Source organism: Phocoena sinus, chromosome 3, assembly GCF_008692025.1.
Source record: "Phocoena sinus isolate mPhoSin1 chromosome 3, mPhoSin1.pri, whole genome shotgun sequence".
In the NCBI taxonomy this organism is placed as follows: Eukaryota; Metazoa; Chordata; class Mammalia; order Artiodactyla; family Phocoenidae; genus Phocoena; species Phocoena sinus.
This window is the reverse complement of record NC_045765.1, coordinates 137,715,083-137,738,984: the sequence shown is the minus strand read 5'-3', so window position 1 is coordinate 137,738,984 and position 23,902 is coordinate 137,715,083. Positions and strand designations below refer to the sequence as shown.

Genomic DNA, 23,902 nt, shown 5'->3' with positions numbered 1-23,902 from the left:
TTAGGAATGAAAGAATGTAGGCTCCTTGTTTGGGAAACCATAAGATAATCCCACACAGGACCCAACTCTGGACCACTTACAAGTGCCAAGAACTGACTCTAGGAGGCAGAGGGCCCCCAGAGCAAAGCAGGCGTTTTTTTCAGCATCCAAATTTGTCAGTCCAAACGACAGCAGATACTCAAACTAGTCCGTGTTTTAAGGTGATATTCAGCTAAAAGTTTTCTATGTAGAAAATGAACTCCACTGTTCATGAACTCTAAATGGTGCAATAAGAAATATACTAATTCACAAAGGAAGCATTCTTACCAAAAAATGTTAAATCTGAACATGAGCCTGAGGAAACAGACAAACCCAGAATGTAGAACAGGTTCTGGCCTACACTCTTTTTTTTTTTTTAAAGTTCATGCCAAAAAAAAAAAAAAAAAAAAAGTTCATGCCATGGGAAGAAAGAAAGAAAAAAAGCAGAGGGACTTTCTTAGATGAAAAGATACTAAAGAAATATATAGAGATGTGGGTGGATCTAGAGACTGTCATACAGAGTGAAGTAAGTCAGAAAGAGAAAAACAAATATTAACGCATATATGTGGAACCTAGAAAAATGGTACAGATGAACCGGTTTGCAGGGCAGAAATTGAGACACAGATGTAGAAAACAAACGTATGGACACCAAAGGGGGAAAGCGGTGGGGGGTGGTGCTGTGATGAATTGGGAGATTGGGATTGACATATATACACTAATATGTATAAAATGGATAACTAATGAGAACCTGCTGTATAAAAAAATAAATAAAATTCAAAAATTCCAAAAAAAAAAAGAAATACAACAATTGCAATATGTGAACCTTGATTAACTGGCTGGAAAAAAATCTATGCTCTGGAGATAGTTGGAAAAATTTGAATGTGGAATCTGAACATATATATTATATCATATATATGATGAAATTGTTGCTAGGTATAAAGCTGATTATGCGATTATATAGAGAATGTCTTTATTCTTGAGGGATACCAAGTTGTAACACTAAAAAAAGTTTAGGAATGAAATGTCATGATGTTTGTAACATTTTCAAATGGTTAACGGTTCAGCAAAAAAAATTATATCTTTATGTATATAATGTTTTATATATACATGTACAAGGAGAGAAGAGAGAAAACAAAACAAATGTGGCAGAATATTACCAAGGATTCATCTAGGTAAAGGCATACAGATGTTCGCGGTACCATTCTTTCCACTTCTCTGTAGGTTTGGAAAACATCATAATAAAAAGTTTGGAGAAATTCGATTTGTATGCTGCGCTTAAAATATTATGTGAAGGTAAGTATTCTCTCTTCATTTCACTTTTCAGTTGAGTATATTATTGGCTACATTTGCATCTGTATAATTGTTCCTTTAAAAATATATATTTTGCTTTGCCCTGTTCCCTGTTGGAACATTCACATGATATATTTATAGCCAGCCGTGGCCAAGTTCACTCAGGACTCATCTGTGTAGCTTCATCTGTACTCTCTCTAATAAGGAGTTTTATGGCCATGTGTTTGATGCCTCCCCTGATGTGCCCCTTTACTGTTCCTCCTGCTGTGGTGTTTCTTCTTACAGCAAATGTTGCCTTTAGCATCTTTCTTGGCTGCTTGCTCTTTCATCCAGTGCTTAACAGCGTGATTGTGCGGGCTGACACAGATTCTTCTGCGCTTGATGTGAAGGCTGCCAAGAAGGGAAGAAAAAAAAATCACTGATAGAAAGTACAAGTCAGTAAAAACTTAGTGAACTTATAGGCAGTTCCCACTTTGGGACAGTGTATCTTTGGACATAGACTGAATCCTAAAGCTGAGGACCACAAGGATGAGTCTTTACTATGGTGCTGCCTGTGGTTCCTCAGACACCTGCAGAAAATACTAAAAGGAGAAGGAGAAGGAATTGGAGGGGGAGGGGGAGGGGGAGGGGGAGGGGAGGGAGGGGGAGGGGAGGGGGGAGGGGAGGGGAGGGGAGGGAGGGGGAGGGGAGGGGAGGGGAGGGAGGGGGAGGGGAGGGGAGGGGAGGGAGGGGGAGGGGAGGGGAGGGGAGGGAGGGGAGGGGAGGGGAGGGAGAGGGAAGGAGAGAAACCATGTGAAAACAATTCTCTTTCCTGACCCCAAGCACCCAACAAAACCAATTCCTTCCTCACCGCCCATCTTAAACACATCCTCCTCCTTAAGGTTTTTCTAGATCCTCTCAGCTAAATGCCCTCTTTTTTCCTTTGAATCTCCGTGGTGCTTGTTACCTCTCTTCTGACACTTAGTTTACTCCACCTTTTATCTGAGTACTTGTCTCAGACTCTCTCCTTTTTCTGTGGAGCCTCGAAGGAGGAATAGTTTGGAAGTGTCTTGAAAAGGCCTTGTTCAGAGCAGGAATCCAGTAATTAGTTGTAGATATGAAGTGAAAATTGTTCAAAATAAGGACAATCTGGTTTTGTTTCAACAAAACAATCAACTAAAATGTTCTAGACATTTATTAACATTTTAATATAATATAGATCTATACCATGTCTCAGAATTTGTTTTCGTTTTTATTTTTCTGTATGAAATGTTGACATTGGGGTGGGAGACTCCTAGAGCACCATTCACAATTTCTGGTAACTAGAAGAATTTCTTGTTACAAAAGATATTGTGACTTCTAATACCCCATCAGATGCCATCCAGCTTTTTATGAAATGTTGCAGATCCTGCTGGCTCTACATATACAATATTTCTGTATCTGGATAAATTGAAACCCCCTACCCTTTTCTATGGGGGGAAAAACCGTGATAGAGAGCAGGCTGCCATCTCTCCAGCAGTCCAAGAGGACCCATCAGCTAATGTGGGGACTCCTAAAATGGGAGAAAAAGTTGGGAAAGGCTTGAATGCATTTGAGCATAATAAAGCCAGCATGTGGGATTGTTAATTTGAAAGAAGTGAGGCATCTTAATAGGAGGACAACACATTCTCTAAGTATAGTAGATTGAGAGGTCTTCAAAAGAGAAGCTACTTCTCACTATGGCCAGTTGGTTTGCCTTAAGCTATTATAGGAGAAAACGTGGCTACAGCATTAATGTGGAGGAAAAAACAACAAACAAGAAAGAGCTGAAGCTCCTACCCTTTCCAAAGGACTAAATTCTCTCCTCTCCCTGTGGTGTCAGCAAGAACCTGAGCAGACATCCAGTGGAGACATCCAGTGGAGAAAGACTCCACCGACACCCAGATAAGCCCATTGGTTACACAGGAGAGAACTAGGACTCAACGCCACTATTCCTGGGGGAGCCTCAGGGAGGGGCACTGGCTCTGGGGCTGCAGGAGAGCCCTGGATGGGGGAATACAGACAGAGGATCCAGGGAGGAAGACAGCCACAGGAAAACAGGCAACACCTGCCATGTGGGACCCTTTTCAAAGGTGTAATACAAAGGGAAAAATCAGCAGCTAGGGCTTCCCTGGTGGCGCAGTGGTTGAGAGTCCGCCTGCCGATGCAGGGGACACGGGTTCATGCCCCGGTCCGGGAAGATCCCACATGCCGCGGAGCGGCTGGGCCCGTGAGCCATTGCCGCTGAGCCTGCGCGTCTGGAGCCTGTGCTCCGCAACGGGAGAGGCCACAACAGTGAGAGGCCTGTGTACCACAAAAAAAAAAAAAAAAAGTCAACTGCCAGAACACAGCTCCAAAATCCAAGATGCTCTGATGTTTTAAAACCCTAAAATTTAAAGACTGCTTAAACTTCCACTTGTATCCCATGTGTCTCCATCAGGATAAAAAGAGACGAGGTCATGTGGCGCAAGGAGGTAGCCTATTTCACACTCCCTCCCCTTCCCCCAACTCCACAATATTCTGATGGCACTGACCCACCGGGTTGTGAATTTCTAGGTGAAGAGGTTTGACTCTAAGAAACCATTAGGCTGATCCCTTGATTTTTTTTTTTTTTTTACCCATAAGAGAGTAGCTAGCGACAGTCCAGTGGATTTAAAGGGGTGGCCCTGCCATAGATTATACCTATAATTGATCCCTAAACTTTATTTCTTTACCTATTCCTCTAAGCCCAACAGCCCTTCAACACCACTTTTGAAAAGGTACTAAAGATCCCCAAATATCTTTATTCAATAACTATAAATTTTCTTCCCAACGGATAATGTCTATATGATTCAAGAAAACTCAGCGACTTCCCTGGCAGTCCAGTGGTTACGACTCTGCGCTTCCATTGCACGGGTCAAGGGTTCAATCCCTGGTCTGGGAAATAAGATCCCACATGCTGCATGCCATGGCCAAAAGATGAAAACAAAAACAGAAACAAAAAAACGCAGTGCTCTGCTCAAGATATACAACTTTGCCTTGTGTTTATGTTTAGAAAGAGCTAGAAGCTCTTTAATGAAATCACTGTAGAGAAATTTTAAACAAACTGCTGTCTCAGACATCAAATATTCCAGTGATTGTTTAAAGGGTGTGAAACAAAGGACCTATTTCTAGGCGGAAAGGGCAAGGAAATAAATCTAGTGAGTTCAATGTAAGTTAATTTATACTAGTGAATTGTGATTAATAATATTGTGAATTGTGATTAATAATATTGATACATGCTTTTTGGGAATTGTATTTTCAACGCTTGCAATATTTTCTACATCTAAAGCACTTGTCTCAAACCTTAATGTCTTTATACACAGTCAAGGTTAAGGGACTACATTTTGGATAAGTAAAAACATGGTCTGTAGTAAAACAATTTGAAAACAAGAGAACATTTATTTATTTATGTTGAATCAGAAAACACAACAGAGATGACCTGTAATTTATGATTACAAAATACTACATAGTCCAATTTCATCTTATTTGAGGCTAAGTCATAACTACTCTATATTTTTCAGCTGTCTTATCAGCACAGAGGGGCCAATTTAAAAACTTGTACTTGGATGAAGTATTTTTAGATCCAAGTGATTGGCTTCAGAGTTTCCCTTTAATTAAAATTGAGTCCTTTTTAAAATGAAGAATCATGTTTTTGATATTTTCCCTTATCGAAGTGAGGATTTGCAATATTTCTGTACCTATACCTTTTATTTTTTAATATTTATTTATTATTTTATTCATTTATTTTGGCTGCACTGGGTCTTAGTTGCGGCATGCGGGATCTTTAGTTGCGGCACGTGGGATCTTTAGTTGCGGCATGCGTACTTTTTAGTGCGGCATGCAGGCTTCTTAGCTCTGGCGTGGGGAATCTATTTCCCCGACCAGGGATCAAACCTAGGGCCCCTACATTGGGAGCATGGAGTCTTACCCACTGGACCACCAGGGAAGTCCCTGTACCTATACCTTTTAGATCTCTATCTCACACCTGCTTAACCCAAAGAAACTTCTCTGAAAATTCTGAGAACAGTGTCCCCTGAGAGTCCCCAGCATCTATCTCTTACTCATATACACACAGACACCTCCTCTGGTTCTTTCTCTGTGGCTTTCTGGGAGTCCTACGGGAGCCCTTACAAGTTCTGAAGGCTTTTTTAGTTTGAGGTGACATATGCCAGTGAGGTGGAGGGAATTGAAAGCTGACAATCTAGCATTTCTGAGAGCAGCCTCAGGCAAATTTACTTCAGCTAGGTAGGGCTGACACAAATACCCAGGTGTTTCCAATTTTCCAGAGCATTGCCTATCCGTGAACTGCCTATGAATTTTCACTCTGCAACTATTACCAGCACTATTTATTCAGATTAAATAAAAACTGATGGGATCTTGGCCAGGCATATACTATGGGAGCTTTTCAAGCCCGTTGGGAACGTGAAGCATCCCCTCAGAAGGGAGCTCGTCAGTTAGTATTCCCCGGATTGCTATGGGAGTCACTGGTTCCTGCCGACTAACCCTCCTGAGCTGACAGTGCCAGTGAGGGGCGTGACCTGAGGAGACACTGAGAGAATTTCCGGTCCTCTCGCTTCTCCCCCACAGACACCTGTGCTTATTAAAAGTTTGGGTCAGGAATTGTTTTCCTCCGTACATGTAACCCCAAGTGTGATATTTAAACTTTGTTGGATATGAGATCCTTTTGAGGAGCTTGTGAATTCTATGGACCCTCTCCCTAAGAAAATGCTCACACATTCATACCCACAAATTTCAGGGAATTCACAGCCCCCTGACCTGAAGAAAGTCTATCCATGGACAGCTTACAAACTCTTCCTCTGAACTTCTGAGAATCTTTTCTTGGAGAAGTGTTTCTCAAGGATGAGTAATGGATGGATTCCTTTGAAAGGGGGGAAAATGTATCTTAAATCTCAGAGAATGGTCTGCAGGACCCAGTTGGATAGAGTCTCCTGGGGACTCTGCAGGAGGGCAGAGTCTGTTTTGTTACTGCTGTATCTTTGCACGTAGAAGGGTACTTGGTACATAATGGCTAATCAATATATATTTGTTGAATTCATTCAATTAATGAAGAGGTTCCCCAGTGACTCAGGAACTCAGGCATCAGCATTGGGCTTATTTGTGTCACCTGGAGCCACAAGTGGTATTAAAACCAGCACTCCTGGGAGATGCCTAATGTGCCCTTGTTATGATTTAAAGGTGCCAAATGCTTTGGAGTTTGGGAGAACATTTTATGGGTAGTCCCACCGTTGTTTTGAGAGACCTTGGAATATAGTGTTCTGAGTGCTCATCCCATTTCTGCTGTTCACTAGCTATCTGTCACCAGGTGAGCTATGTCATCTGCTCAGTGACAGCGTTCTCCTGTGTGACATGGATATGATTTATGCCTTCCTCACAGCATTATTGTTAGAACCCAGATTTGCTAAGTACCAATGCATTTCTGATTCTAAAGTCTGTGTGGAGACGTTGAGTACATATGTAAGTACAGAGTTTTGAATAGCTGAGCCATGGGTGGAGGTAGGAGGGGTGAGAGCAACAGCCCAGAATCAAAAGCAAAGAAGGGCATTTGAACTTGATTGCATGTAGCACTTGCGACAGGTATGGACACCTCCACGCTTCTGTTTGAATCTTACATACACTTCTGATGAATTCAGAGAGGAAAAATGATAGCAGCCCATTACTTGCAGGGAAAAATTATAGTTAAAGCCATGAAATTGAATAGAGTCACCTTCTGTTTTTATTTTTGCTTTTGCTTTTGTTTTCACTCAGAATGTCCCTTGTTTGGTTGAGGAAAGTCGTGCACGCTGTCTGGTGACTAAAGGCATTTCCCTCTCAACACAGCAGTGCAATGCAGGGAACGGAGGGTTAGCATGTGCCTCTGGACATCCTGGCACAGAGAGAGTGCGCATTCACGCCACCCTCCCCACCCTTGTTCAAATAATTATTTGTATGCTGCGTATCAGGCAAAGTCTCCCCAACCTATTGTTCACTAGACGAGAAACGACCACTCAGCAGGTCTAGACCTCCCTGCCCAAGAACACTCACATGACAGCAGCCAAGTCACAATCTCCGTCAGCTCTCTGAATGCTACATGTAGTCACTCTTTCCAGAAGCCTTCTGGAAATATGATGTGAAACCTCAGTGCAGCAGCTGGAGGCAATGGGAAGTATGGCTAAAAGAGGAGAAGAAAGAAATGTGAACTCTCACAGTTTACCGAACACTGGCCTGGCTCTTATCTTGAAGACTCTAGAGAAACAGAATGTTAACCCACTGAAGCAAGAGGCAAACACTTACTGGGGGCTTCGTACATGCAGACTCCAGGGCAGGACACGTCTCTACCCTACAGAACTTACACTGTATTGGGGGCGGGGAGATAAAACTAAGCACAAGCAAAGACACAAAACAAGGCAAGAGTTGAGAAACAGTTTCAGATGATGTTACAGGGGTTGCAACCGTACTTGCAGCCTCAGAGGTGAGGTTAACAAAGTGTCCCGTGAGCTCCGAAGGGAGCAACCACATGGGTCCCTGGAGCAGGTTTGAAATGGACCCACCAGGGAAGTTCTTAACTGAATCTTTAAGGACTTGGATGGGTGGAGAAAAATGGAGAAAACTTGTCCAGGCCAAAGGAAGTGCATGGTCAAGAGTTCTGAGATAGGAAAGCCCAGGGCACATTTAGAGAATAGAGAAAAATAGACCACTTGGTGTGAACTGAGTGGCTGGGAAGCTAACTAATGGGAGGTATGTTCAAAGCATAGACTGAGGTCACACCCCATTGAATGCCAGTCTAAGGAGGTTTATCTTTTATGAAATGGAGTCCATTAAATACTTGAGAAAGGAGAAGGGTTTTAGGAAAATTTGTCTTGCAGTGATGAGCAAGTGGGGATAATATAAGGGAGGAGTGCCTGGGGCAGGAAGTCAGGTTAGGAGGAGCTTATGTTACCCAGATATAAGGAGAAAAGGGCAACACAAATATGCAAGGAAACCTAATCTCCTACGAAAATGTGTGTCTGCAAATTCCTACATGCCACACGCACCCAGTATTCTATGCTCCCCATTCTTCCAAGTGGGTAATACATTTTTTAAAAAAAAATTAGAAATTATAGTCAACAGTGGCTGCAGGTGGCAGTCTCATAATAACAGACAGAAGTTAGCCCCTGAATTAGAGGTTAAAAGAAATGAGTAAAACCCCTCAGTGGTGTCAGCTCTAAGCCATAGAGGTCCCTGCTCTTGGGACAAGGAGAGATTATAAGTGAAAGAAGCCAGATTCAAAAAGCCACATACTGTATGATCCCATTTATATGAAATGTTCAGAATAGGCAAATCCATAAAGACAGAAAGGAGATTAGTGGTTGCCAGGGGTGGGAGTAGGAGGGAATGGGACATGACTGCTAATAGGTGCAGGGTCTCTTTTTGGGTTGATGAAACAGGCTGAAATTAGACAGTGGTAATGGTTGTACAATTCTGTGAATATACTAAAAATCACTGAATTGTACCCCTTTTTTTGTTTGTCTTTGGTTTTTTTGGGTTTTTTTAGCCACATCCCGCAACTTGAGGGATCTCAGTTCCCTGACCAGGGATTGAACCCGGGGCCACGAGAGTGAAAGCCCGGAATCCTAACCATTAGGCCACCAGGGAACTCCCCAAATTATATGCTGTTTTTGGAGGGTGGGGGCGTGCTGAGCTTCGAACCTAGGCCCACAGCAGCAAAGCGCCAAGTCCTAACCACTGGACCACCAGGGAATTCCTTATTTCAATGTTTTAAAAAGTACGATGGGAGAAGGACACTGATTGTCCTCACATTTATTAATGCATTGATTTCCTTAAACTAATTGTTTCTTTCTTTAGCTACGCTGTGCTTCCTATTCTCCAAGTCAATCTGTTTTACTATCCCAAACAAGGTTTTGGGTTTATTCATGTAACCATTCATTCATTCACCCATCTTACTATATAAGAATTACTATGTGAATTCTTATAAATGAAATACTATCTATATTTATGTCTATGAGCTCTTTTACAGTGAATCACTATGCTGGACCTTGGGGGTAGAAAGATGAAGAGTTACTACTACACATACTTCTGTTATTAGTTGTAACCCAGGCAACTATAAAATATGAAATGGACTTTCAGAAGCATTGTGGGAATTAAGAATCATAGGCAAACCTATGTGCTTAAGAATTTGAGTTTTCGGGATGCTGACATCAATTCAAAGCAGTTTTAAGCCAGAAAAGCACTCAGGACCTATATGTACTTAATAAACTGAATTTTATTTCTCAGATATAAAGGTAGGCTGGGCTCACCTGGAGATCACTTAACCTAAGACAGATTAACTATCGAAAGGCAAGAGGCAGGCCAGCATTTATCATATGTTCACAGATGTGACTGGTGCCCTAGTGAGGCAGCTGGAAATGTAAAAGGCCAAGAAAGATGGAATCCTCTGAAGCGTGCACAAGGAGTTAAGTAATGAAGAATCTTAACAGGGTGGTTTGGATTAGGGCAAAGGTAAGATTCTTTTAGATAACATCGCCCCCTAGAGGTTTTCTAGAGCAGCTTTCTATCAATATTTCCATTTTGAAAGAACCACCAGGAACTTCCTCTGATTTCGATGATAAATATAAATATAAAAACATATTTTTATTTTTGCATTTTTATCTTTTTGCATCTATGTTTATAAAAAAGATTACTCCATACTTTTATCCCCTGATATCATCCTTGAATGTTCTGAGTGTTAACGTTATATCAATCTCAACAATGCATTGGGTAGCTTTCTCTGTTTTTCTATTATTTGAAAAAGTTTGTGTAAGACAAGGATTACCTGTCCCTCCAATGTTTGGTAAAACCTCTAAAACCATTTATGTCTACTGTCTGTCTGAAGAAAAGATGTTCAATTCTGACTTAACTTCCTTAGTAGTTACATGTTTATTTAGATTTTCTGTAACTTCTCCAGTCAATTTTGATATCTTAGCTTTCTAAGAAATTGTACATTTCATCTACAATTTCTAATGTTTTGTCACTGAAAGAGTTCGGAACACGCCACCCCAAAATGTGCCACTCTGGCATGTTGATTATTTTAAGTTAAAGCCACTTAAAAAACCAACAGATGCAGAAATGGTACTCTGACCTTCCTAAAAGCAAGAGAGAAAACTTCCACGTAAAAGGTACCCTCCCAACACCTGGGGAAGAAAGAAATTTTTAGCAGCAGAGGGTGGTACCACCCCACCTTCTGGGTGAAGTGAGATGGTATCTCCACCCCACAGGAAGCTGAAGCCAAGGAAAATCTGCACAAAGGAACCACAAACGAACCTTGTTAAACTAAGCCTTATGTTCCTAGTCACTTTTTCTTGGTTAACTGCTTTAGCCCAAGTTTCTTTGTCTTCTCACGTTTTCACAATTACCACTCTTTGTCCAACTTAATATATAAGTCGTAATGTTACCGAAACCAGGTCCAGCTGCTCGCCGCTCAAAAGCCAATAAAGAGGCGAGGTTGGTGGAAAGGAAAGTTTATTTTGGATGCCGGAAACCTGGGTGGGGGCAGGGTACGGAGGGCAGACTCCTGTCCAAAGGCCGACTCCCCCCCTGACAATCAGGGGGCAAGAGTTTTTATAGACAGAGGGAGGGGGCTACGTGGTGCAGAAGCTCTGACAGTCATCGGTGGTCTGACCAGCGTCATACCGATTGTTTTAGGCACAGTTAATCTTCAGTTCCGGGATTGGTTTGTTCCCATTTCTTTCGAGGCCAATTCTTGGAAATGTGGCAGCTTAGGTACAGCTCACCAGATATGGCTCAGAATATTGTCTATGGACCTTAAGGAGAAATTAAAAGTCCTTGATTTTGCTTAATGACTAAACTATTATAATTTGGTCTCCTTTGACTGTTTTCCTGTTTCTGCATTTTCTCACTTCTCTGATGAAACTTATTCTTTGGTTCAATTTTTTCCACAGATAAATGGCAGGGTGAGGACATGGGGGGTGGGGGGAAGGACCATAGGGTCCTGCTCCGTTTCAGTAACTCAGACTGCTTCTTTGGGTCTACATTTCCTCGTGAAGGTGATTTCGGACGCACGCAGCAGTAAGCAGCAGCTTGTAACAAGCAGCAGTGAGCAGTAGTTGGAAGCAAGATCTTAGTTCCCTGACCGGGAGTCCTAAGTGCTAAACCACAGAAGCCAGCGGGTAGGGCGTAAATCCCCAGGTCTTGCCTGCAGTTTCAGGAAAGAATTTAAGCGAGGAGGTAGAAGGTATAGAGAAATGTAAAGACGCACAGGGAAAGGGGGAGGGGGGAGGGGGGAGGGGGGAGAGGGGAGAGACGCACACTTGGGAAGTTTAAACCCTTTATGAGGGGCCAGTTTTCTGGGTCCTTGTCTCCCTTCTGGCCAATCATCTTGCTTTGTCCCCCTACGCTAATTTGTCTCAGGACCCTCCCCGTAGGTGCGCACGCACTTCTCAGCTAAGATGGATCTCCACACAAAGGATTGGGGAAGCAAGACTCATCATGGCCTGGCGTTGTTCCCCTGACTTTTGACCCCCAAGGAGACTTTCTGTGCATGTTTAGTGTCTCCCTTGCCCCACGGAGGGGGGGAACGGAGATCCCTTGATCCTTTACTCAAACAAGGTTTTGCCCCTCTTTGTTCTTGCCATAACTGTTATCTTAAGGCATCCACAAGAGACAAAGCTTGGCTATTTACCCTGTCCGCCCCTGTTATAGCTTCCATTTTGGAGAGTAAACAGGAGGCTGATTTTAAATGTCTAACCTGGAGCCCATCTAACCCCTGTCTCAGGAAATGCAAACAGGAGGCTAGTTGTAAGGGTCCTGCCTGAAGCCCACTTTTTTCCTACCCCAAGAAATGTAAACGGGAGGCCAGTTGTAAATGCCTAGCTTGGGGCCCATCTATCTCCTGCCTCAAAGGCACCCATTAAATAAATTTGTATGCTCTTCTCTTGTTAATCTGTCTTTTGTTACAGGGGTCCTAGTACAGAACCTAGAAGGGTATAAGGAAAAAAATTTTTTTCCTTCCCTACATCACAGCACTATCTTACCGTATCTACAGTTGAGTTCTTTTTTAGTATACAGTGTTTGAAGAGGCAGTTCCTGTGCAAAGTAACCGTTTAAAAATCTGGGTCTAAATAATAAATAAAATATATTTATAAATTTACAAAAATCATTTTCTTAGAAACTAAAAATATGCATTGAACTCATTCGTTAAAAGTGAAATCACGAAACATTTATTCTGTAAAACAGCGGAGGTGCTATTTATTATAACAGGTAGGATACAGCTAAATTTAGCCTAAGTGCATTTATTTAAAACACAAACACGATAAAATAAAAGGTTCAACTCGCGACCCTAGAAAAGGAAAATCAGAGGAAACTAAAACGAAGATGGGAAAAAGACACCAGCACGACGCTGCGGCGCTTTACGGCTGTCGCGCTACACCTATCTGTAGGCAAGGCGGCCGTGGATCGGGAGACTAGCTGCTGAAGCCGAAGCCCCGGCCCAAAGAAGGGGAGGAGGAGGAGGAGGAATGCGGGGCGACAGCTGTGGGCATGCGGGTGGTGCTTGTCTGGGGCACGTCCCGCCGCTTTTCCGGTCTCTGCGCCTGTGCAACCTGCTGGGCGCCACAGGCAAGGTGGGCCTGCTTTTCGCTCTGCGGGTGTTTGGTGCGTGCGGCGCAGGGAGGGCGCGGGAGCGAAGAAGCGGGCAAGTATAAGGAGTGCGCCTCCGCGAGGGTAACATCACGCGACCGGCGTGGTGGCTGGGCTGCTCACGCGCCCACGGACGTCAGCCAGCGCGAGCCTCCCCGGCCGCGACCCTGAAACAGCAGACACCTGCGCCCGCCGCCCGGACCTCCCCGAGCGGAAGCGCGAGTCCTGCCTCTGCCCGGCGGCTCCTGAGGACGCTCTCTGGCGGCGCGGGAGAGCCTGGCCGGGGCGCGCAGGACCAGCCTGTCCTACCGCGGGCTGTCCTTCCTGGAGCTGTGGGGCAAAGTCAGTTGCGCTGGGCACGTCTTTCCTACCTTCGTTAGTGTTTTGCGTGCTTGATCTATCCGTTTCTGATGCACATAGGTAAGAAATCTTACACTGTTGTTGAGATTATGTCAGATCTTTTTTTTTCCTTGCCAGTCTGTCAGCTTTTACAATGCATCGCTTGGGGTTATATTTTCAAACGCGTACAAGTACCCTTCCGGTATGCCGCCGGGATTGGAGTAGAAGCACTAGCCTCGGTTGCCAAATTTAAAGGGGCGCCAAAAAACTCAGTAACGAAGACAAGTCACATTTTAATGCAGCATTTTTTAAAATAAGAATTAATACAAAGACATATGTGATGAATGAAATACTGCAATTTTAAATAAAAACAAAATTCGACCCTGCGCTTGCACGACTCACCTCGGTCACATCACTTCCCCACCCTATTCTCAGCCTTGGGTGAACCTTCTTGGGGAATTGATTGTACTTATCCTTCCCTAAGATTCCTCTAGTGCTATTACAGACTTTTGCGTAAATTCTGTTTTTCTTATATTAATAGCATGACACTAAACTTTTGGTTAGATTTATTTATCCATCATTTTGTATTTTCAGTCATCTTTTTTCTTTGCTTTTTTCCCCTTCGGTTGGATTGATAAGTTTAATACATTTCCTTCAAAAGTTTTTTTAATGAAAACTTAGGCTTGGTTAGGTCAAGAAAAAACTTCCCTGGGAGAAGAGCAACAATATCTCATACAAACCTTTTTGAGTTTGAATCAAGTATTATTTTACTAATGAAGGTAATTGCCACATCAGTACAATTCAGCAGCGTTTATTGAGCGCCTGCCTTGTGTCAGTCATTGTTCCAGGCACTAGGTATACAAAACTTAGTGAGTCACTGTACCTGAACTCAGAGTCCCTACCCTAGCAATTTCCTAATATCTTAGAAGACCTTCTTGCTGCATGTGACATTTTTACCCTTTCCGTCCTAGAAATTTTCCATATCCCTGATTTTCAAGACACTAAATTCCTCATTCCCCTAATAGTCATTCCTCTGTATCCAACTGAGGACGTTATCTCCTGCCACTTTAAACTTACTCCTTTTCATTTTCTCATCTCATTTAACCATCGTTTACTGTTACTGAAGCCAGAAACCCGTGTGTCATTCCATCCTCCTGCACTCCACAGCCAGTCACAAACACCTGTAAATTTTACTCCCTGGACATTTCTCAGATATTTCTCCCCCTTTTCGTCCCTGTTACCACTGCCCAAATTCCAAACCTCATCAGTTTGCTCCTGGCCAACTGACCCTCCCAGTTGCCTCCGTTTTCCCAGTCTTGCTCTTCCCCCACATGGATCTGAGGTCTCACAACGCCCTGTGCTTTTCTGTCTTTACCATATATAAAATTAAGCGTTTACACGACTGTCTTTTGACTGTGAACTCCCTCAGCATATCTTTATACCCATACCACATAGCACAGTGCCTGGCATTAGTGCTGAATGTCTCTTAAGCTGATCTAAACTCTGTTGTAGTCTTATATCATGTTTCCTTTTATCTTGTTTTAAGGCTTTTAAATATTAAATATTTTTCCTTTTTTTATAAATAAGATTATCATTTTTTTGATCAAGGTCTTATGTCCCAAGTGTCCTAAAATTACACAGTGCTTTTCAGAAACATACCATCCCACCCTCAAGTAATTAGGGGTCAGTTCAGTATGATGAATCATTTGTCCATTATATTTAATTTTATATAATTAAATATTATGTAATTTTATATAATTAAATATTATATTTAATATTTTAAAGATGATGTTATTAGTATCATTAAAAGCATTATCTTGTCTTATTATAGTGTTATTGCCGTTGATTCTGTTGGTTTTGGGTTGTCATCATTGTTTCCAGTATTAAGTGTCAGAGTTGGATGGTTAATGGGAATGTCTGTCCCTGATTTGATTTTATGTCTATGATCCAGTTTTAGTCAGTAACTAGAAGGCTTTAAAGATTTCCCGACTCAAGACCTTTTAAGACCAGCACTAAAACACTGCACATCAAATTTGGATATAAAGATTAGATTCTGGGTTTTAAGGAAAGGATTCTGTTAATGTACAGAGGTGACCCAGTTTCCTCTCTTCCTTAGATGGATGGCTAAGTACGGTTCCCAGAGCTGCAGTATGGTTGTCCCTTGGGGGCTTATTAGAAATGCAGTTTGAAAAGCACCAGTACAAAGAATTGTAAGGTCGGATCTTAACAAACAGCACCACGAAACAGAGGAAAGCTTCAAGTGAGCTTTATTAGGGAGCGCTCCCGGGCGAGGTTCACTGGTCCGAGAGAAAGGGGCCAGAGAAGTTGCACCCGGGCGAGGGTTGGGCAAGATTTTATAGGGGAAGAAGGGAAAGGGGTGTGGTGAATCTGGGAGGGCGCAGGGTATTCCTTATTTGGTGGTCTTTTCGGGTATCCAGGGGGACCGTTAGTCCCGCCCCTTGAAAGGCGGGAAGGCTGGGCCGGGTTCAAAGTCCCCAGGCCAGTTCCTGGAACTGGGTGGTCCGGAAAGTCTCCAGGTCAGTTTCTGGACTGGGTGGTCCAGAGAGTTTCGGTCTGATGCAACCTGTGAATCTGATTGTGTTCCCCTGCCTCGGGCCAGTTGGCCTTACAAGAATACTTTATGGAACACAGCAGAAAGGAAACAGAGCAAAGGCACACGCCATTGTTAGAGAAATATTCCCAGGATAAAGATAAAAATGATAAGAAAGATTCGCTTGGCTGCTGTCAGTATCTCAAGTCCATAAGTGTAACTTAAGAATGGCAATAGGTACAAAAAATTTTTAATTATAAAAAGAATGATAGTAGTTAAATGTTCCAAATATGGTTGGGGACACATTTCCCCTTCCAGTGAACTTCACACCTTAATGGAGCCACATCACACTGTGGATGCCTACAGACAAAGGGGTCCACTGCTGTCACCATATAGGCAAGAAGGAGTCACGAAGATATGATGCATGAAACTGCTGTGCCCATATAAAGTTCTCCCAGAGACTTCTTGGAGCCCTGAGATAATGTTTGTGTAATGGAGAGTGAATGAGGGTTTTTGTTTAGTTAATCTGAACAGATTTGGTCACCAGTACTTCTTACATCATGGACACTGGAGTGCTCAGGGGGTAGTCTTGAAGGGGGTTAGGTAATTTTTTGCCATAGAGACATGCTGACAGGCATTACTGCACAGTTATTAGGTGTGTGGAGACAGACTACCAGGTTCAAGCCCTGGCTCTGCCACTTACTAGCTGATGTTGGGTGAGTTACTTAATACTCTGTGTCGCAGTTTCTTTATCTGCAATATGGAGATGGTAATACACCTACCTCATGGGGTTGTGAGGCTTGTATGAGTTTATACATTTAAGCGCTTAGAACAGAAGTGACAAATAGTAAACAATAAATGGAAACAAAAAAGACGTCATCTGGAGGTCAATATACAGCACAGTGCCAGCTCCACAGTAGGTATCCAGGTGTCTGAGTGTTTGTGGAATGTGTCCATTGTCAATGTATTGCCCCTTAGCTTCAAATTCACCCTTAATTGCCTATTCTGTGAAATTAAGATGGGCCCTTGTAGTGTAAGTGCCTGAAAGCCACCTTTTTTGATTGTAATGTAGGTGCCTGACATTAAGCTTTTTTTTTTTTTTTTTTTTTTTTTTGGTACGCGGGCCTCTCACTGTTGTGGCCTCTCCCGTTGCAGAGCACAGGCTCCGGACGCTCAGGCTCAGCGGCCGTGGCTCACGGGCCCAGCCGCTTCACGTCATGTGGGATCTTCCCGGACCGGGGCACGAACCCATGTCCCCTGCATCGGCAGGTGGACCCTCAACCACTGCGCCACCAGGGAAGCCCTGACATTAAGCTTTTGATTGCCAATGCATCCATTTCAGAGTCATCCACAGAATAAACGTATTGTCAGCTGCAGAACTAAAGAGCCAGACTGCCCCATCCTTGGCCCCCTCTCCCTCCAGTGAGACACCTCCCTGTGAAGAACTTTCCCCTGCAAACTGGAGGGCAGACCTGGTGATTTTTTTTTGCCATTCAGTGAGCATGGCTGTGCCCTCCAACAAGGTCTTGGTCTCAGCTGGGCAGGGAAGGGGTGCAGGATCTCTTCCTTGAGTACTCTATTTTGTCCTGGGAAAATCTGCTATTCCTGTGTGCTTTAGTGTCCTCTTTCTAGCCTATCTCTTGTTATAGTTGATAATTTGTTGTATTAAACTTTTCCTGTTCAAATTATTGTCTGGTTTCTGTCTCTTGATAGGACTCTTAATTGATAATGAATGAATGAAACTTTAATGTTCCAAGAAGTTTGTTGTCTGTTAAGACGGATGATGCAAACTTTTAAGAAATGACTATATGTGTTGTACAGATATGCTGTTACCTATGATTAAGTGGAACAAAATATAAAGCAGTATGTAGATTGTGTTCTGTGATTTATAAGAATATTTATATTTGGACATTCAGACAATCAAAATATAGGTCATTCACATGACCAAAATATATTTCTCAGATATATTTGATCTTCAACTATACGTGAGTTCCTGGCTCACAACTCCCAAAACGCTTGGAATTGCCTTGTAATAAGAGCAACGGGAGCATCTTTTGTTAAAATATTTGGTTTTCTTGTCCTCAGTTCCCGAAAACGCTTCAAACCATAAAGGTGAAATGAGTGTCTGGTCATTATTGGTAACAAGCCCTTTCCACCACAACTGGGTTCATGTTAATGAAGGTAACTTTTGCAAAGCGCCTAAGGATGCGGACTGGTTAGGGTTGGAGCTTTTAGTTCCACCCGGATTTACAGGGAAGAGAGAGGGGCTGGAGGTTGAATCAATCACCAATGGCTGGGAATTCCCTGGCAGTCCAGTGGTTAGGACTCCTCGCTTTCACTGCTGAGGGTTCGGGTTCGATCCCTGGTCAGAGAACTAAGACACCACAAGCTGCACAGCATGGCCAAAAATAAATAGATAAAAATCACCAATGGCCAATGAGTTAATCATGCCTATGTAATAAAGCCTCCATAAAAGCAAAAAAAAAGGAGGGGGTTTGGAGAGCTTCTATGTTGGGGAACCAAAATGCTTCCATGTGCTGCCATGCTGGGCCCAAAGCTCCACAGGACAGAAGCTCCTTTGTTCGGGACCTCACCCTATGTATCTCTTCACCCAGCTGTTGATTCGTATCCTTTGATATCCTTTGTAATAAATCAGTAATCTGGTGAGTAAGCAGGTTTTCCTAAATTCTATGAGCCCTCTAACAAATTAATCAAACCCAAGGAGGGAGATCATTGGAACCACCTATTTATAGCCAGTTGGTCAGAAGCACAGGTAACGATGTGGGCTTGCGATTGGCACCTGAAGTGGAGGGCAGCCTTGTGGGGCTGACCCCTTTGCCTGTGGAATCTATCTCTGGGTAGATAGTGTCAGAATTGAGAGGAGTTCAGTGTTGTTTGTTGGTCTGGGGAAACCTACACACATGTTGGAATTGGGTACAGGAACGTTTTCATGGTCCTATTTAATGTTTTTAAAATCTGTGTGGTTATGCATGGTTAAGCAGTTCCCCAAGTTCATGTAGTTAGAATTCTGACCTGGCGTTTTGGAGTCCAAAGCTCACACTCTTCCCAGTATGCCAGCATTTCTTAAACTGGGTTTCATAGACCTCAGGGGATGTGTTCTCAGGGTCCGTGAGCTCTCCAGACAATGCCTAAATTTAATATTTCATCTCAATGATAATCTTTACATAGACATGTTCCGGACCTTCTGGAAGACCATCTTAAAGGAGCACTTGCAGGACATTTGAATTTTGCTTTAAGTTTATGCTAGTGTTGTTACCAAGTCAGATACTATCTTAATTGTCCCAGGCCAATAAGAAGAGAACAGAGTGGAGTTTCAAAATGGATTCATGCTAAGGGAGGGGCAAATTATACCATCAGGGTTCAAACAGAAAAAGATGGTGGGGAAAAAAACACTTCTTATTCTGAACAGGGTGGTTAATGCACATGAAACTCAAAACCTGCACCTCGAGTATCAGTGCTATATTCATGTTTGGAATAGCGATTTTCGTTTTGGCCAAACATTAACATTAGGTTAAATTAATATTGTTACATTTAAATCTTCTTGGCATTGTAGTTGTGGTTTTATTTAAATTTTAAATTTATTTTGGTTTTACAATTGCAGAAGATACACAAACACATATATATGGGGTTTATACCTAGTTATACGTTTATACATCAAGTGATGTAGTAAAATAATGTAAAAATCATCATTGAGAATAAAGAGAATGTTTTTCTTTAAAGGGGCCCATATATGACTGAAATTTGAGAAGATTGCTATTATAAGAAGCCAGTCTGCTTCTCTAGATATAGAAAAGGACATTAAAAAAAACAAACCTGAACTACATTATAAAGATGATGATTGGGTTTTTTTTAACCAAATCTAGATGCTAAATCCAATAATGTTATTGAACTCAGGGAAATCAGGACCTATTGTTTTAACTAAAGGGCACACTTGGAGAGAAACTGAAGGGCAGATTTACTGGGCACGTCTTGTCTGGCTTCTCAGGAAGCACTCCTGGTGAAACAGAGTCCCAACTGTTCAGAACAACTTTCAAGCACAAATGTATATTCTTCCAACCCTCCTTAGTGAGGCTTCTATGATTAAAACAAACAAAAGAAAAAGTTTTCTTTTAGGATGCAAGCAGCAAGTCCCTAGCAAGTATCTCTAATCAGGAGCCATCCTACACTGAGAAAGTAGGTTGTCACAGGAAATTGGAAGAAAGCCAATTTGGGAGTAAGCAAAATCCCCCAACTTGTATCTGCTGGACAAAGTGGACCCTTAGTCTTTAACGCACAATAAAAACAGCAAGTCCCACAAAGCTCTAGGTTGTGGCTTTAAATAATCTGGCTCTTGGCCACTGGATGATAGACATTTTTATGGAGCCGGAATTGATTTCTGGGAGCCGGCAGCCACGTCAGCAGGTGTGGAGTATGCCCTATCTTGGAGGAGAATCCAGGGCTTCTAATTATGGGTAAGTCAACTGCTCCTTGATTTATGCAGAATATTTTGGGGATGCCAGTTACTGAGCTATCACATCAAGATGGACACTTCAGGCACCATTAAGAGAATGGAACATTTAATGCCTCAAAAAACAAAATGTATTTCCCAAAGTCCCACACTGCCACGGGCCACTTCCCTATCCCCTCCCTCAGCCTGAGACAATTGTCAGGGCCATGTATACCTCCTTCCCTGCGCTGCTCAGTATTCACTTTCCTCCCTCCCTCCCTCCCTCCCTCTCTCCCTCTCTCCCTCTCTCCCTCTCTCCCTCCCAACCTGACCTTTCTCCCAGCCTGAATTCATTACAACCTCCCACAAGGCACCTGAGACACACAGACACTTGAATGGACATTTGGCACGGAAAGCAGTGGGCTTGCCCCTCAGTTCCACAACTGTTCTCAGGCCTACTCTCATGTATTTTAACCCCGACATCACTTATTTTTAAATTGCAGAAAGCTGGAGCTTCCCAGACAATGTGATTTCCCTGTGACCCAAACTGCCTTAGGAAAAAGCCCCAAGACTAACCCAGAAAGTTACTGTTGGGTCTCCTCAGCTCTTTCTTATCATCACCAACTGTTCCTTTTCAAACACCTCTGTGTTTTGTGGTCCCACCCTCTCTGCCAGAGCTCAGTCCCAAGCAGACCTTGGCCTTGGGTCTGGCAGGGCTTCCCTCATTACCCTGCCCCCTCCCCCGGCCCCTCCCTCCCTCCCTCCTCTCCTGGAGGAGGGCCGCTGCTGCTGCTGCGGCTGGATTATAAAATAGGCCCGGAAGCTGGACGGGGAGTTGTATACACTTTTATTTCAAAGCTTTATGTGAGAAAAAAAAAAACAACTGCATTGCCAAGACTAGGAATAAAGCCTTAGCTGGTAGACTTTTGTTTAACAATGGGGGTGAATCCTAAAATTTTAATGGTGAAATTTTCTGAAAAATTTACAGAAACATATAAACTGAAAACCTTTTTGTTTTGCTAAGATAAGTGGCTAGAGATGAAGAACTGTGTTCAGTAATAAAGCTCAGTAGATTGGGGCACTCTATTGGGATGATAGCCAACTCCAGAGTAGGACAGAGGCTGGTCTGCTCTAGCTAGTTCTTGCCGGGGAATGTGGAACCATTGTTGCCAGATCTGATTTTTCAAGAGAAGCTCTAAAATCTAATTCGTATGTGTGTATATATGAGTATGTGTATTTGGAATCTGTCAGTTTAAAAACGTTGGCTCGGGACTTCCCTGGTGGTCCAGGGGTTAAGACTCCACGCTTCCACTGCAGGGGGCACCCGCTCGATCCCTGGTCGGGGAACTAAGATCCCATAGGCCGCCCGGTGCGGCCAAAAATAAATAAAATTTTTTTTAATTAAAAAAAAAATGTTGGCTTAATTTTTCAAAAAGCAGACCAAACAAAACTTACATTTCACCTCTTCTGAATTTAGAGACTCTATTCAGGGTAAAGTTTCAGAAAAGAAGACAGTGGAAAAGAGTCAAATCAGTCAAGTATTAAATACCTATATTTAGAGGTTCCTAAATACAGTAGAAAAGATTGCCTCCAGTCCAGACGCAGTTATAGTCTCCATATATATGCTAGCAAATCACTATAGAAGTTCTCTTTGATATAATTTGTATGGTTCAATCATCTCCTTTATCCTGTGTCCCTTTTTAAAGATCAGACTGAAGTTTTTGGTTTTCAGTAACCACATGGCTGACTTTGATCAGAAAGCTTGCAGCTTACCAAAACATAAACCAGAGGTCCAGTCTGTCTTTCTTCCAGGACTATGCACACTTGTATTCAGACAGTTCAGCAGGTCAGGGTAAGGGGGAAGACAGTTGAATAATAGAGGGTTTCCTCCAGCCTCTACCCAGGGATTCTCTTAAGATACTATCAACAGAAAAGAAAGCACTGCTCAAAGTTGCACTGGTGGCAAATTACTGATATTTAAGTGCAAATGAGGTTCCTTCCTGAAATTGCCTCTTGGAGATGAGGAATTTAAACCAACGCCACTCTCATGTAGATAATTGGAAATCTGACCCCTAACTGCAGGAGTACCTCACTCCTTCCAGCTCCATCTTGGAAGGCAGCCCCCTTCCTTCCCCTGGAGGCTTAGATAGCCAGCCGGCCACTCACCTTCCGAGGGCTGAAGAGCCACCCAGGCAGCCAAGGCCAAGAGAGCGAGTCCTGTCCGCTGCATTCCTGCCTGCCCCAGCAGCTCGACAGCACCACAGGTGAGCCTGTTAAGATCAGGAAATGAGGCTAAAAGTGCCCTTGGGTGCAGAGAAAGAGCGTGGAGGAAAGCAAGCCAGAAAGCTCCACCCTGGTAGGTGCTAGGGTACCTCTTTCTCATGTTTCTTTCCTTGAAACCAGGCTCTTAAGACCAGACCTGTGTTCAACCACCTGAGGGATCAGGTGATGTCTGTGGTGATCTGACCTCTGGTGAGATTGCTGTGAGTTTGGAGGTGTGCATCAATTTGGGGACCATTAAAAATAGCTACCTACATGAATTCCTCCACAGTTATAAATCAAAATTTTGGAGTAGAGAACCAGTAATTTGACGTTTTAAAAAGCTCCGTAGGTGATTCTGATGGATACCTCTATTGAGAACCATTGTGTAAAGGAATCAGTTTTTTAGTAGCTTATTGAAACTGAGTTTCTAGGGACAAAGGTGGCAAGTCATAAAAAACATTATCTGGTGGAAAGATGGGAAAATTCAACCCCATTCTGGTCTTGGTCTGCAGCCAAAGTGTTTCCAGTGAGGCTGTTAGTTTATTTAGGAGAAAGGTAATAAGACAGGTAGAGGGGCTATGCCTGGTAAAAAAGAGCCCTAGAGCAGGTGTGAGCAGGCATGAGGAGGTGTGGGCTCTAGTCCAGCTTTGTCACTAATCAGCTTTGTGAATAAAACTATAGGGTAGGCTGAGGATAGCTGGGTTCTAATCCTGCCTTTTCTACTAACTGGTTACATAACCTTAGCAAATGTTCTTAACTTTAAGTAAGAAGTCAGGCTGGATGACCTCCAAAGTCCTGCCATGCTTCCTCTAACTGCACTGTCTCATGCAGTAGCTTCTTGTCCATATGTGGTCCTTTAGCATTTGAAATGTGCTAGTCCAAATTCACATGTGCTATAAGTGTAAAATACACACCGAATTTCAAAGACTTGGTACAAAGAAATATAAAATATCTTGTTAATAATTTTTGTATTGGTTATATGCTGAAATGATAATATTTGATATATTGAGTTTCATAAGCTATATTATTAAAATTATTCACCTGCTTTTTTACTTTTTTTAATGTGACTACTCAGAAAATTCTAAATTACTTATGTAGCTTACACTGTATTTGCATTGGGCAGCGCTACTTTATAAGGTCAAGAGCTCGAGGTCAGAATTGTCCCCCAGCTGTCAAGTTGTGGTACTTAACCAAGCTCTAATTTCACTATCAAGAACTGGAGTTATAATACAATAGGCAATGGGAGCTTTGTGGGCACAGGGCTAGGCCAAGCATGGGAAGACCTAGTCTTGCAGAGCAGCCGTTCCAGACTCTGCCACTAAACAAAGGTCCTAAGACTCTTGCTG

The 23,902-nt window shown here is 42.8% G+C and overlaps 1 protein-coding gene across 1 annotated transcript; it reads right to left on the bottom strand.

Moving 5' to 3' along the window:
* Positions 1-980: 980 nt before the first annotated feature.
* On the bottom strand, positions 981-22,655 carry CCL28 (C-C motif chemokine ligand 28). Its single transcript, XM_032627178.1, has 3 exons — positions 22,461-22,655; positions 7,369-7,495; positions 981-1,698 (listed from the first exon to the last, which is right to left on the bottom strand). The coding sequence occupies exons 1-3, from the start codon at positions 22,522-22,524 to the stop codon at positions 1,506-1,508; spliced, it is 384 nt and encodes a 127-aa protein (XP_032483069.1). The 5' UTR covers positions 22,525-22,655; the 3' UTR covers positions 981-1,505.
* Between the last annotated feature and the right edge of the window lie 1,247 nt (positions 22,656-23,902).

Bases quoted from the DNA above. Each gene is read 5' to 3' on its own strand.
- CCL28 (XM_032627178.1), bottom strand. From the start codon at position 22,524: ATGCAGCGGACAGGACTCGCTCTCTTGGCCTTGGCTGCCTGGGTGGCT. The intron at 7,496-22,460 runs GTGAGTGGCCGG...CTCCTCTTTTAG, and splicing joins GGCTCTTCAGCCCTCGGAAG to CCATACTTCCCATTGCCTCC. The intron at 1,699-7,368 runs GTGAGTGTTCTT...CCTTCTTGGCAG, and splicing joins TGTGACTTGGCTGCTGTCAT to CCTTCACATCAAGCGCAGAA.